At 52.3% G+C, this 13581-nt stretch overlaps 1 protein-coding gene and 1 pseudogene across 1 annotated transcript in view; one reads left to right on the forward strand and one right to left on the reverse strand.

The window, feature by feature from the left end:
- Positions 1-13581, forward strand: part of LOC142024774 (uncharacterized) — a 56582-nt gene that overhangs the window by 39226 nt on the left and 3775 nt on the right. Inside the window, exon 6 of the mRNA XM_075016994.1 lies at positions 4036-4616. Coding sequence (XP_074873095.1) covers positions 4036-4616 — 581 coding nt within the window. The remainder of the gene's footprint in view (positions 1-4035; positions 4617-13581) is intronic.
- Positions 1-13581, reverse strand: part of LOC142024924 (uncharacterized) — a 65146-nt pseudogene that overhangs the window by 14731 nt on the left and 36834 nt on the right.

A 13581-nucleotide genomic window follows, 5' to 3' on the forward strand; every position in this document is an offset into this window, starting at 1 on the left:
ACCAAAATGATTCAGAGGCTGGGGCATATGACCTACAAGAAGAGGCTGAGGGATTTGGGCTTATTCAGTTTGCAGAAGAGGAAAATGAGGGGTGATTTGATAGCAGCCTTCAGCTTCCTGAAAGTGGCTCTAAAGACGCTGGAAAGAGGCTGTTCTCAGTTGTGACAGACAGCAGAACAAGGAGCAATGGTCTGAAGTTACAGAGAGGGAGATGTAGGTCAGATATTAGGAAAAACTATTTCCACAGGAGGGTGGTGAAGCACTGGAATGTGTTACCTAGACAGGTGGTGGAATCTCCATCCCTGGAGATTTTTAAGTCCCAGCTTGACCAAGCCCTGGCTGGGATGATTTAGTTGGGGTTGATCCTGCTTTGGCCAGGGGGCTGGACTCAGTGACTTCCTGAGGTCCCTTCCAGCCCTAGGGTTCTGTGATTCAGAATAAACGAGGTGGTTAGTGGCCAGAAGGCATCTTTCAAAAACTGAAAGTCAGGCCTGTCTGAGGAGTAGGAGTATAATTAGGCTGGTCAAAAAAAGAATTTGAAGAGTAAGTAGCAAAAGGCTCTTTAAGTCCATCAGAAGCAGAACTCCTGCCAAACCATCAGTGGAACCACTGGATGATTCAGCTGCTAAAGAAAGACCAGGCTGTGGGGAGATACAGAATGAATTCTTCGCATCTGTCTTCATGGCAGAGGATGTCGGGGGGCGGGGGGGTTGCTAAATCTGAGCCGTTCTTTTCTGGTGACCGATCTGAGGATCTGGCCCTGATCGAGGTATCGTCAGTGGAGGTGTGGGAACAAAACTGTAGAATGAATCATAGAATCCCAGGGCTGGAAGGGAGCTCAGGAGGTCATCGAATCTAGCTCCCTGCTTCAAGCAGGACCAACCCCCACCAAGTCATCCCAGCTAGGATCTTGTCAATCCGGGACTTAAAAACCTCCAGGGATGGAGAATCCACCACCTCGCTAGGCAACACGTTCCAATGCTTCACCACCTTCACCAGGAGTGACTTAGTGACTTAATGATCCTCTAAAGAGGAATAAGTCACTAAGTCACCAAATTACCACAAATTGAACCTCTCTAATCCAGAACGCTCTTGTCTGCAAAAACGTCTGTAATCCAGCATGATTTTACTTAGCCAGACAACCACTTACCTGGGTATGGCCAAGTTTTGTGTGGTCCCATTAAGTTTGTGTCGAGCCACCAGGCCTGGCTCTCAGTGTTCTGTGCTGTTATTTTGCTGTCATTCACCCCAAAATGTCTCCTAGGAGCCCAGTAAGCAGTGTTAGTGTTGGTAATGTGCTAGTCAATATTGACCTCCTGTGATCTGGCAAATTCTCTCATCTGGGACCAGCCAGATCCCAAGGGTGCCAGACAACAGAGGTTCAGCCTGTAGCTGCGGTTTGTAACCAATTCTTTAAATCAGTTTCTGTAATCCCATGACTGGAGTATAGCTAACGTGACCGCGATTTTTCACAAAAGGTTCAGAGGTGATCCTGGCAATTACAGACCAGCAAACCTAACTACAGCACTAGGAAAATTGTTCAAAACTATAAAGAAGGGAATGGTCTGACTCATAGATATACCTGATTAGATGGGAAGACGCCCAACACAGCTTTTGTAAAGAGAAATTATACCTCATCGGTCGATTAGCATTTTTCAAGGAGGTCAACAAAAATGTGGCCACAGGGGATGTTAAGTAAAGGAAGCTATCGTGGGGTAAAAGGAAAGGTCCTCTACTGGATCAATATCGAGTTAAAAAGACAGGAAACAAAGCGTAGAAATAAACGGTCAGTTTTCCGAATGCAGGGTGGTAATTAGTGTTGTCCAGTGTTCCCTTTAAGCTGAGCAGCTGGGAAGCCCACCCAGGAGAGATTCAGATATCACCGAGCTGATTAGCAGAGTGCCCACAATCCCCCACAGCTGGCTGCATGTCTTTCTATGGTGGTTCACATCTGCACATGTTTTGGCACACGTAACAAAATTTATTCCACCTGTGGCTGGAAAAAAAAAACCAAGAGGGAACACAGCCCCACATCTGGCAACATGGGCTTTTATGATGGTGCCTGGCTAGTCCGAGGCTGACAGTGACGAGGCGCAGAGGGATCTCGCCAAACTGGGTGAGTGGGCCACGAAAGGGCAGATTCGCAAGTCGATAAAATCAAGTGCAGCTGTACATACAAAAAGATGAGCTGTTCCCACTGCAGAAAGAGACACCTCAGCGCCAGCCGCTGCGGTTAGTTCTCTGGGAAAATCTGCTGAATGGACAGTGGCAGCCACAAAAAGCTAACAGCTAGTTAGGAGCCAATAGAAAATGGGTAGGTAGCAAGGCAGAAAATATCCCATTGCCTGTCTGTAAATCTATGGCACGCCCACGGCTTAATCCTAAGGGCAGTTCTGGTCACCTCCTCTCAGAAAAGATCGGCCGTAGGAGGAGAGATTAAAGAGTCTGGAGCTGCTCAGCTTGGAAAAGAGACATCTGAGGAGGGGAGGGAAGGAATGGAGTCTATGAAATCATGGCTGCCCTGGAGAAAGTGGAAAAGGATTTCTTATTTACCCCCCTTCGTGTGCCACAAGAGCCAGGCTCGCCCAGTGAAATGAATTGGCAGCAGGTTTAACACAAACAGCTGGCAGTGTTTCTTCACGCAGCAGGCAGTTAACCTGTGGAACTCCTCGCCAGAGGAGGTTGCAAAGATCAGGACTTTAACAGGGTTCAGAAAAGAGCTAGATAAGTTCCTGGCGGTCAGGTCCATTGATGGCTGTTAGCCAGGGTGGTCAGGGATGCAGCTGATCCAGCTCAGTGGGGGGTTTTTCCGGGAGCTGCGGGGGACATGGGTGATGCTTAGAGGGTGGATCGCATGCGCCCTCCCTTCTGGAGTCCTGCTCTGAGGGAGGGGTGTGACTGCCCCCCGCCGTCAAGGGAAGAAAAGATGGGGAAGGGGCGGAGCAGTGAGGAGAGGGTGGGGCATAGACAAGAAGGGGGCGGGGCATGGGCGGGGCAGAGTAAGTGGCTGGTTCCTCCCCTCTTCCCACGGATCCCTCTCCCCAGTCACCACTGCTGGTGGGCACGTGTCCCACAATGGAGGGGGACAGGGTGGGACCATCTGCCCAGGACGTGTCCCGCTTGTTGGCCCTGTTTTCAAGCAGGGGAAAGGGGGAAATTCTGGATGGGGTTGGGAAACCGGACCAGACCCCTGCTGCGGGGGCCTGAACCTCCCCAGCAATGAGCCCAGGGGAGAGGCCCCGCCCCCTTACGCCCAGCTGCTGGGAAGCGGGTGGGGCTTGGAACTCCTGTGCCTGGACCCTGCTTGGGTTTCTCCCCCACCCCCCAGTTTCCATTTTACCAGCCTTCCTCCCACAAAAAAAAGTCCTTAAAAAGCCTCAGGCAGCGCCGGAGCTGCAGGTTGCAGACCTCTGGTCTAGACCGTGCTTGGCCCTGCCCTGAGGGCAGGGGACTGGATTCGATGACCTCTCAAGGTCCCTTCCAGTTCTACGGTTCCTACGCTTGCAAGGCAAAGAGGAACAAACTCGCTCTGATGGGTCAGAAAGTCCACCGGCTCCCAAGGGAAATGGATACATACATAAGTTCTTAGTCTCCCCAGTAGTTATTATATTGTGGTCTCCTTTTTTTGCTGTGCCTGTCTTTCACCCCAACAGAGGGACTAACTCCTGTCTGGGTTCTGTCTCTTTATTCCAGCCGGCGACGGAATGCTAAGTGAGGAGGCGGAAGACAATCCACCACTGGCAGGCTGCCAGGAGCCAGAACCCCTTGGGACGTCATCCAGATGTTCCCGAGTAGACCCGGCATCAAGTCTTGGGCCGGGGAAAGCTTCTGAGCACCAGCCTGAGTCAGAACGGGAGCAGGGCGAGCAGCCAGAGGAGAAAGGACGTCCATCCGTTACCTCTAGTGGAGGTGGAAGAGAACTGCTGGAGAACTCGTCACCGAAAACCCATCCGAGAGAAAAGAAAACCCCAGGTCCTGACTGTGAGACAAGAATGAACAGTAGCAAAGAGCTGGGTCGATCTCGGGCCCCTGCCCCGGGAGAGAAGCCCTACAAATGCCTGGAGTGCGGGAAAAGTTTCAACCAAAGCTCCAACTTAATTCTGCACCAGCGGACGCACACGGGGGAGAGGCCCTACCAGTGCCTGGACTGCGGAAAAAGCTTCAACCGGAGCTCGAGCCTCATCGTCCACCAGCGCATCCACACAGGGGACAAGCCCCACAAGTGCCCCAAGTGCGGCAAGAGTTTCATTCAGAGCTCCAACCTGACCACCCACCAGAAGACCCACACGGGCGAGAAGAACTGCCAGTGCCCGGAGTGTGGGAAAATGTTCGGTGACAACTCGGCCCTCATCAAACACCGGCGGATCCATTCGGGACAGAAACCCTACAAATGCCCCGAGTGCGGGAAAGGCTTCAGCGACAGCTCGACCTGCATCCGACACCAGCGAACCCACACGGGGGAGAGACCCTATAAATGCCTCGACTGCGGGAAAAGCTTCAATCTCAGCTCCAACCTGATCACCCACCGGAGAATCCACACGGGGGAGAGACCCTACAAATGCCTGGACTGCGGGAGAGGGTTCAGTCAGAATTCCCACCTGATCAAGCATCACAAAGTCCATGCGGGAGTGAAAGCTGGAACGCGGGGGCGGGGGCCGGCGGGGCTTTTCTCAGCCAGTTCTTCCGTGTCCTGAGGGGGAGACCATTCCTGGTGGGATACAGTCTCAGAGGTGTTAGGTGTTGGGAGATTAGACCCAAGTGGTGGACAAAATAAGGAAGGATTTGGGGGGATGATCTCTGCCACCTGCTTTTTCCTCTTTTGGGGTCTCTTAAAAAGCAACCGGAAATAAGGTCAGCCCACAACCCCTGTCCCACCTGGCTTCCCAGCTTGCTATATCTTTCTCCTCTTACCTTCCCTGCAGCTCATTGCCAGCGCTTCATCTCAGCTCATCAAGCAGCCTTGCTCTCGGTTAGGGAACGTGGTTTCCACCTGTGAGGGCTGAAAGCCATGGGGTGAGCAGGACATCCACACCTGCGGGGAGCTCGAAATACCAGCCCCACCGCCACTCCTGAGACCCTGTGTTGTATTCATTTCCCTCGTTGTGGAATTTCTGCCCCATTGTTGTTGTCGTTGGGTTTTTTCCCCCCTCCGATCCTGCGTCTCTCTTGGCCTCCCGTCAAACCCTGAAGATTCATGCCCAGCAGTCGGCCAGACCTGCCTTCTCAAAGGAGAGAGGATGTCATCAGTTATAGCTGGGGCCAGATCATAACTAACCAATTCAAGCAGCCGGCATCAGGGGGTCCCTCAATGTTTTACCACCCATGGCCAGAATAAATTTTGTCCAGTGCAGCAAGGCGTGTGTGGATTTGCATGGCCTATGGAAACAGCCTGCCCGTTCTGCTCATCAGCTGGGCCTCACCTGAATCTCTCCTGGGGGGCTGCCCAAGCACTTGGCTTACAGGTGCATCTGCCTGCAAGCAGACTTGAACCTGGGACTGCCAGAGCTTAGTGGCACCAGCCTAAGTGTGTGAGTTATATACTTCCCCTTGCTGAGGAAGGGCGTCCCGAGCTTCAGAGACCCAGCTGATCCCAGACAAGCCCTCACTTGTCATGCCAACAGACCAGGGAGGCAGCAGGAGGGATGGAACCTGTGACCTTAGGGCAGTGGTTCTTACCCTGGGGTGCACACACCCCCTGGGGGTACATGATGCCTTTTCTGGGGGTGCAAGACATGCCAGGTTTTTTTAGACGGTAAATCATCGAAAACACAAATGAAGCTCAGGCACCTAAGTACGACGACTTTGTTTCACCAGACCTGTGTATTTACTAACATTGTACATTTTTTAACGATTGCTGTAATGCACAAACAAACAATTTATTTTCAAGTTTTTAAGTGAATTGTAGTGAAATTCTCTGGCTACAAAATACAGCGGGCCGCCACATGGCGGGGTATTTCTTGACGCATGCGCAGATGACGAGGTGGCAGGAGCGCAGCTCTGTTTGAATTCATTTAGCCGCTAACTGTTCCAGTTGACTTCCACAGCAAAACTCCACGATATCTCTGGGTGGTGCTTGCGTATTTTTGTATGCCTGCTGTGCTATTATTTGTGGTGGGTAGTAACATAAAACTCTTTTACGTGTATTTAATATACATTTAAAATGTGTAGGCCCCAACATCTCTGGTTTTGATTTGTGATAGGGCGTGCGAGAACTTTTTTGGTTTTTGCTAAGGGGTGCGAGAACATATTTTGAGACCCAGAAGGGTTAAGAACCTCTGCCTTAGTGGCTGAAGATGCGTACTACAGCATGAGTTAAAGGCCAGCTGGCTCTCGGCCAAGGTTGTAGAGCAGAAACTTCACTTCCCCCCAGTACGTGGTCGCTGCCTGTGGGGTTACACAGGGTTGATTTGCCGGAGAAAGCATCCCCGTGTAACCAATCAGTGGGCCAAAAACATCTGCAAAAACCATCTCTCAGCCATCTTGCCTATCCTGTCTCTCCTCCACCCAGCCTGTCTCTGTTAAGTGCGGGATAAGTGAATGCCTTTCACGTCCAGAGAACAAAACCACCCTCCTCCTTTTCATCTGAGAAAGGTTGCCCTGAAAACAAGCGATTCTAAGGCGGGGGATTCCCAGCCTACAGGTCAGGACGCAAATCTGGGTCTCCAATAGATTTTCTAAGGGTCACCGGCTGGGAGGCTCTGAGCCTCAGGTGGCTCTTTAAGGAGCCATTTGCAGCTTCTGCTACCGCTCACTCCTTCGGCTCCCAGTCCCTGCCCTGCCGCGCTGAAATGGAACTCAGTTTCATTGGTTTAACGGCTGGTGGGAGGGATCCGGCTGTTAAACCTAATGCAACTGTGTCCCATTTCAGCGCAGCAGAGGAACTGCATGGAACTGCCCATGCTGAAGGTGGCAGAAGGGAGAAGGAGGGCTAGAGGGAGCTGCATGGGGGAGGCGGTGGCCCAGAGAAGAATCAGCAGGGGACAGCAGTGGTGCTCTTGTGAGGTAAGTGGCGGGGGGGGCATTTGGGGGCTGCGAGGGGTTTAAGCCTGGGGGCGGGGGCGAATTGAATTCCCTTAGGTCACAAAGTCTTATTGAACTGTCAAAATGGGTCCCCCTCTTGAAAAGGTCAGGAACTGCTGCTCTAAGGGCTGATCTCTACTTACCGGATAATCGACCACGGCGTAGTCGATCTTCCGGAATTCGATTTTGCCGCATGTGTTAAGACGTGGCAAAATCGATCTCTCTGGGCACAGCCCTCGAGCCCTGTGCCGCATGGAGTAAGGGACATCGGCTTGAGCCTCGAGAAACCCGGACCGCACTCAGTAAGAAAGTCGATTCTGATAGGCCGATTCTAGAATCGTGTATCGGAAATGGACATTCTACCCTCGTGTAGACCCACCCAAAGATTCTGACTCCCGAAAGGGGCGAAGCTTTGCTAAGATCTGAACTTGTTTTCTGTAATCCCGCCGTCGCCGGTTTGAGTGCTTGTTTCTTTGCCTGCGTTTAATCAATAAACTTTACCTTCAAATGGACGTTGTTGGGTGTTGGCCGAGCCTTGGGATGAAACCGGAGGCTCTGCTTAAAATTATCCCTGACCCTTCCTATTGCTGTTTAATGCTGGACTGAGAGAGTGGGTTAACGTCTTGAACTCTCTGGGGCTTTGGAGATCGGGGCCTATATCACAGGGCTGAGCAGGCAAGGTGGGGAGCGACCACCTCTATTCGGCTTGTTTGAAGAGCGTGTTGAGTCTTGGGTGGGAAACGGGCCCGAGGGTGCATACATGCCTGGTCCATTTCCACAACAAATGTTGAGGTGCCTGGTGAGTTGCAATGCCTGTTTGGTGGGGGGTGGGCAGGGAGGATGGGGGTGCCAAAATCTAGGGTGCTCACAACTTGGCCTGGTGTGATGGAGTGTGTGTGTGGGGGGGGGGTGCATGTGAGAGACTCAGGTTGGCTGTGTGTGTGACAGGCAGAGCAGCTCCCAGCAGCTAAGGGTGACCCCCTGGGGCTGTAACTGAAGCTGGCAGGTAACACCTCTGACCTCAACACAGCGCAGGGAGGAGCCGAGCTGGGTTTGAATTGGAGGCGGCAGTTAAAAGCTGGCGGGGAGAGAGAGTTGGGAGGCAGCCAGCCTGGCAAGGGGGGAAGCTGCAACCCAGAGGGGCACCCCTGGGCTCCTCTCCCCAGGACGGGTTGGAATGACTGTCTCCACCGGCTGTACTGACACCTCTGCACTGAGCTGGGCCTCTGTCGCCTAATAAACTTCTCGTTCTCCCTGCTGAGTGAGAGTCACTCCTGCCTGCGGACGGGGTGCAGAGCTTGGGGACCCCTGAACCCCATCACACCTGGGTTCTGGACCCTGGCTCTCCATTCACCTCTCTCACCCCCACCGCCCTCCCACTCCTTCAGGCTTACCACGGACAGGCGATGGCAAGGGTAGAGCTGGGGACTCAGGGTCTGGATGTGGAGGGCTTGGGCAGAGCTTAAGTTGTAAGACCCATAGGGGCTAAAGCTAATCTTTTTACTTGAGCAACTGAGGTGGGACGCCTAGTGACACTGGGTGTCTGCACAGCCAGGCCCGGTGGTGCTGGGCCCAGAGGTGCCGGGCTTTGAATGGCCAAGGGCAGAGGAGCTGGGCGTTGAACTGCCAAGCCCCCAGGTGCCAGGGCTCCATTCTAGGTAGCTGTCAGTAATTAAGCACTGGGCTTGAGCAGTGCACACTCTTGGAACACAGGGAGACTAATGTGATTGTCTTAGCTGACCTGCTTTACCCTGGCCGGAGAACTTCCCCCAAATAATCCCTAGCGCCGATGTCTCCAAAAACCCTTCAGCCTTCATTTTAAAATTGGCAGTGGTAGAGAAGCCATCCCCGTCCTGGGTAAATGGTGCCAGAAGTTACTTGTTTTGTAGGCCAGGCTCAACCGTGAGTAATCATTTTGGAAGACAGACTAAACGCCGCAAATGCTGGTTGAACCTCTCTAATCTGGAATTCTCTTGTCCAGTGGCCTCCGTAATCTGGCGTGGTTTTTGTTAGCCAGACGACCACTTCTCCTGGGCATGGCCAAGTTTCCCGTGGTCCCAGAAAGTTTGTTCCTGGCCACCAGCCCTGGCGCTCGCTGTTCTGGGATGTCCTTGAGCCGTCATCCTTGTCTTCATGCCTACTGGTGTGTACAGCAGCAACAAAGGACCTCCACATCTGTCTGTCACTGGGCAGCTTCTCATCCTCATGTCAGAAGCTTCAGTTCTGCTTTTGCCACTGGCAGTCATACAAGTCACTGCCAGCTTTGGCCACATATCTATTCTGGCGATCCCATCACTGGACCTAACTAGGTTAGTCACAGAATCATGGGCACATTCTCATGTTCCTCAACCAACATCAGATATGCCATCATGGGCCAACAATGCCCAGATGCTTTGGACAGACTTCAAACTCTCTTAGACAAAGAGTTAATGGGCACAAAACAGACATCAAAACACTCCTGATCCACCAACCAGTTAGTCTGCATTTTAATGGAGTGGGCCATTCTGTTTATGACTTACGAGTTTGCGTCTTACTGAAGAAGGATTTTCAGTCTGCTTTGGAAAGAGAGGCTGCTGAACTCTCTTTCATATTCAAAATCAACACATTAACACATGGTTTGAACCGGGATGCAAATTTTCTGGGACATTATAGGGGCTCTTTGGCATACTTGGCTTAATCTACTTCTTGACCACCACCACCACCACCCCTCTGCTCTCTGATTTGCTCACTTTGATCATTTTTTTCTGATTTGTCAACTTTGATTACTGTTTTTGGTTCTCTGTGCCTGAAATATTGCATCTGTTCTGGTGTGGCTGTGGGCTGAGGAAGTGGGTCTGTCCCATGAAAGCTCATCACCTAATAAATTATTTTATTAGTCTTTAAAGTGCTACTTGACTGCATTTTTGTTTTGATAAGTCACTGGAAGTGACTCTGGAAGGCCACCAAGCTGTTGAGAAGGAATACTTTGTTGCTGTTTCCGTAACAAAGGGCTCTCATGCATCTGACGAAGTGGGTCTTTGCCCATGAGAGCTTATGCTCCAAAATACCTGTTAGTCTATAAGGTGCCACAGGACTTCTTGTTGTTTTGAAGTACAGACTAACACGGCCACCTCTCTGAGCTAAACCCCTTCTCCACTTGACCTTTCTGGTTCGGTTGAACCTACCAGGACCACTAAGTTCCCACCAGCATAGCTTCTGAAATCCTAAGAGCACACAAGCCGCCCCATCCCAACAGGGTCCGTGCACAAGGGGAGTTATTGAGCCATACTCTCCCCATAAATGTATTCTCAGAGCCTGGTGAGCAGTGGAAGTGTTGGTGACATCACTAGATAATACTGACCTCCTGCAGTCTGGCAAATTCTCTGTCCAGCGCCGGTCAGATCCTGAGGGTGCTGGATTAGAGAGGTTCAACCTGTAGATCAGGGGTGCATCTACACTAGCCGGTTACTTTGAAGTAGCTGGCACAACGTCGAAATAGCACGGGTCACGTCTACACGTACCATGCGCTATTTCGACGTTGAAATCAATGTAAGGTGGTGAGACGTCGAAATCACTATTCCTATCCAAAGATGGGAATAGCGCCCTACTTCGACGTTCAACATCGAAGTTGGGCGTGTGTAGATGATCCGCGTCCCGCTACGTCGAAATAGCGGAGTCCTCCATGGCAGCCATCAGCTGAGGAGTTGAGAGACGCTCTGTCCAGCCCCTGCGGGGCTCTGTGGTCGCTGCGTGCAGCAGCCCTTAGCCCAGGGCTTCTGGCTGCTGCTGCTGCTGCTGCTGCTGCTGCTGCTGGGGGTCCATGCTGTGTGCTCAGGGTCTCCAACCAGTTGTCGGCGCTGCGGACCTCATGGTGTGCAGGCCGAGGGTGTCTGGGAGGGCCCTTTAAGGGAGTGGCTTGCTGTTGCCCCAGAAGGGCTAGTGACCGCCTGCTCCTGCCCCGTTTGACTGTAATTCTGACACGCCTCTCTGAACAGGCTTGGATGGTTTTCAACATGGTCCTAGCTGTGAGGAAAAGCAGAACAAGTTTGGAGTATTTTTAGACCTTGTGGGTTTTTGTAAAAGTATTTGCTCAGGGAAAAGAAACTTTTCGATGCCTCATCTGTTGCAATGTTTTCCATTTAACTTTGTGGTGTTGGGCCCTTGTTAATTTTTTTTTTTTTAAGCCAACTGGTAGGGCATTAAATATTTAACATTCTGTGGCGACCAAAGCAGGCCAGGTTTTTGTTTTATTTTACTTGAGGCTGCTTTAACTTTCTTTAGCACATTTTTTGCATGCATGCTATTAAAATGCATGGGCTTAAGCGTATACTTTCTCAAAAGCAATGCCAACATTATATATATGGTAAAAAAACTCTTTCTAATGAGGATTTTTTTCTCTTGTTGCATAGTTCCAAGTACTTGCACTGCTGTTTTCTGTCAAAATGCTTGGCTATGGTTTTAGAGCATATTTAGGGCAGCTTGCTTTTAGAGTGGCATACGCATGTGGAAGAATTTAGCTTCTGTGACAATTTTATTAAGTGTGTGTGTGTGTGCGCCAGCCCCTCCTTTGAGTATCATACTCATATGGAAGAATTTAAGTTTTGTGTCTATTTTGTTGCGTGTGTGTGTGTGCGCACGCGCGCGCACACCAGCCCCTCCCTGCCTTGGCAGTTTTATAGTTTGGCACTATGTTTTAAAGTATACGTTACTGTTTAAAAAAGCTATTTTTAACTGTTTTTAATTCTAATTCACCAGCTTTTAGTGGGAATAATTTTGATGTAGGTTAGTAAAACTTAGTACCAATGAAGCACAAACAACCAGAACATGTTTTGCATAGTATATTAAGCATAGTATATTAAGGTAGCTTGTGACTCTGTTTCTGCAAAAACAATGAGATGAAGCAGGTCTTTTCCCACAAAAGCTTACACTGCAATATATCTGTTCGTCTACACAGGGCCACAGGACTTCTCATTGCATAATAGGCTTAGCTCATGGGGCTATGTTCTCCGTGCTCCAGGGGGCTCTTAGGGGTGGGTGGGGTTGGGGTGGGCCGCGTGTCATGGTCAGGATGCTGCTTAGGGCTGGCTGCTCCCAGCCCTGCTCCACTCACCAAAGCCCCACCCCTTCTGGGGGTTCCTCCACCTGCCTGGAGGCCACAGAGGCTGTTTATGTTCAATATGAGTCAACAGTGGGCGCTTGTAGCCAAGAAGGCTAAAGGCACATTGGGACGCATTGGGAGAAGCATTTCCAGGAGATCTAGAGATGTGATTATTCCCCTCTCTTTGGCACGGGTGAGGCCACATCTGGAGTATTGCATCCAGTTCTGGGCCCCCCAGTATAAAAAGGACGTGGATGCATTGGAGAGAGTCTGGTGGAAGGGGACAGAAATGATTCAGGGGCTGAAGCACATGACCTATGAGGAGAGGCTGAGGGATTTGGGCTTATTTATTTAATGGTTTGCAGAGGAGAAGACTGAGGGGCTCTGGGTTCCCAGCTCACAAGGGACAACGAGGTGGCAGCTGGCTCGGGAAGGTAAACTGAGGCAGAGCTGTGCACAACTTTCCCCCTCTGCACCAAACCAAGAGCCCTCCGCGTGGCCCCCCTTCTGCACTCAGCTCCCCAGAGCAGGGCCCTGCAGTGCCAGTCAAACCCCCGGGTAAAGTCCCCCACAAGAGGCTGGGGCTAGGGGCTGCCCCGTTCCAGGGGTGGCACGCGGGGGTGGGGGAGGGGACAACTTGTAAAGTGGGGGTGCTGAGTGCCACTGAACCAAACTGTCAACATTGTGCATCATGGTCACCTCTTCAAGTCACAAGGTGTAGCCCCCCCGTGCCCCTAATTCCAACCCCAGGCCTTGCACCCCAAAAGGCAGGAGATCGGGGTGGGGGGGCTCAGATCCATTGGACTAAACAATAAACCTTGTGCATAATAACAACCACTTCAAGTCAGGGGGCGCTGCCTGCCCTCCCCCACCCCCCTGTCGCACCCCAAGCTCCAGAGCTGGGCCAGGCACCCCAAAACTCAAGGAGATTGGGGGAGGGCTACTGAGTTCCATTGAACCGAAATGTAAACCTTGTGTATAATGGAAGCCACTTCAGATCGGTGGGTGCAGCCTCCCCCTGCACCCCTAGCTCCGGAGCTGGGCCAGGCACCCCAAAAGGCAGGGAGCTTTTGGGGGGAGGGGGCTCCTGAGATCTATTGAACCATTGTGACCCCACCCCTCCGCTCTGGGTGCCCCCACTCCCGCCTCACCCCCCCCAACTGCAAACCCCGCCCAGGCTGGGTCCCGCCTGCAGGGATGGGGGGACCCCACCGCCCCCCATGCCCGCGCCCGGCGGCCGCGATCGGTCTCTCTAGGACCCAGGCGGGCGGCGGGCTGGGGTCACGGCGCAGGAAATGATGCAGCCGCCGGGCGCTCCGCCTGGCTACAGTAACTCTTTGTGGCCGTCCCCGGGCGGCCCACGGCCCCTCGTCCCCCGCCCCGCGCCCAGCTGGGGGGCGCCCCCCTCGGCAGGCCCTGCTCCCAGGGACTGCGCCAAGCGGGGAGGCCAGGTAAGAGAGATCCGCCCTGGCACTGGCTCGGTG

Source organism: Carettochelys insculpta, chromosome 22, assembly GCF_033958435.1.
Source record: "Carettochelys insculpta isolate YL-2023 chromosome 22, ASM3395843v1, whole genome shotgun sequence".
In the NCBI taxonomy this organism is placed as follows: domain Eukaryota; kingdom Metazoa; phylum Chordata; order Testudines; family Carettochelyidae; genus Carettochelys; species Carettochelys insculpta.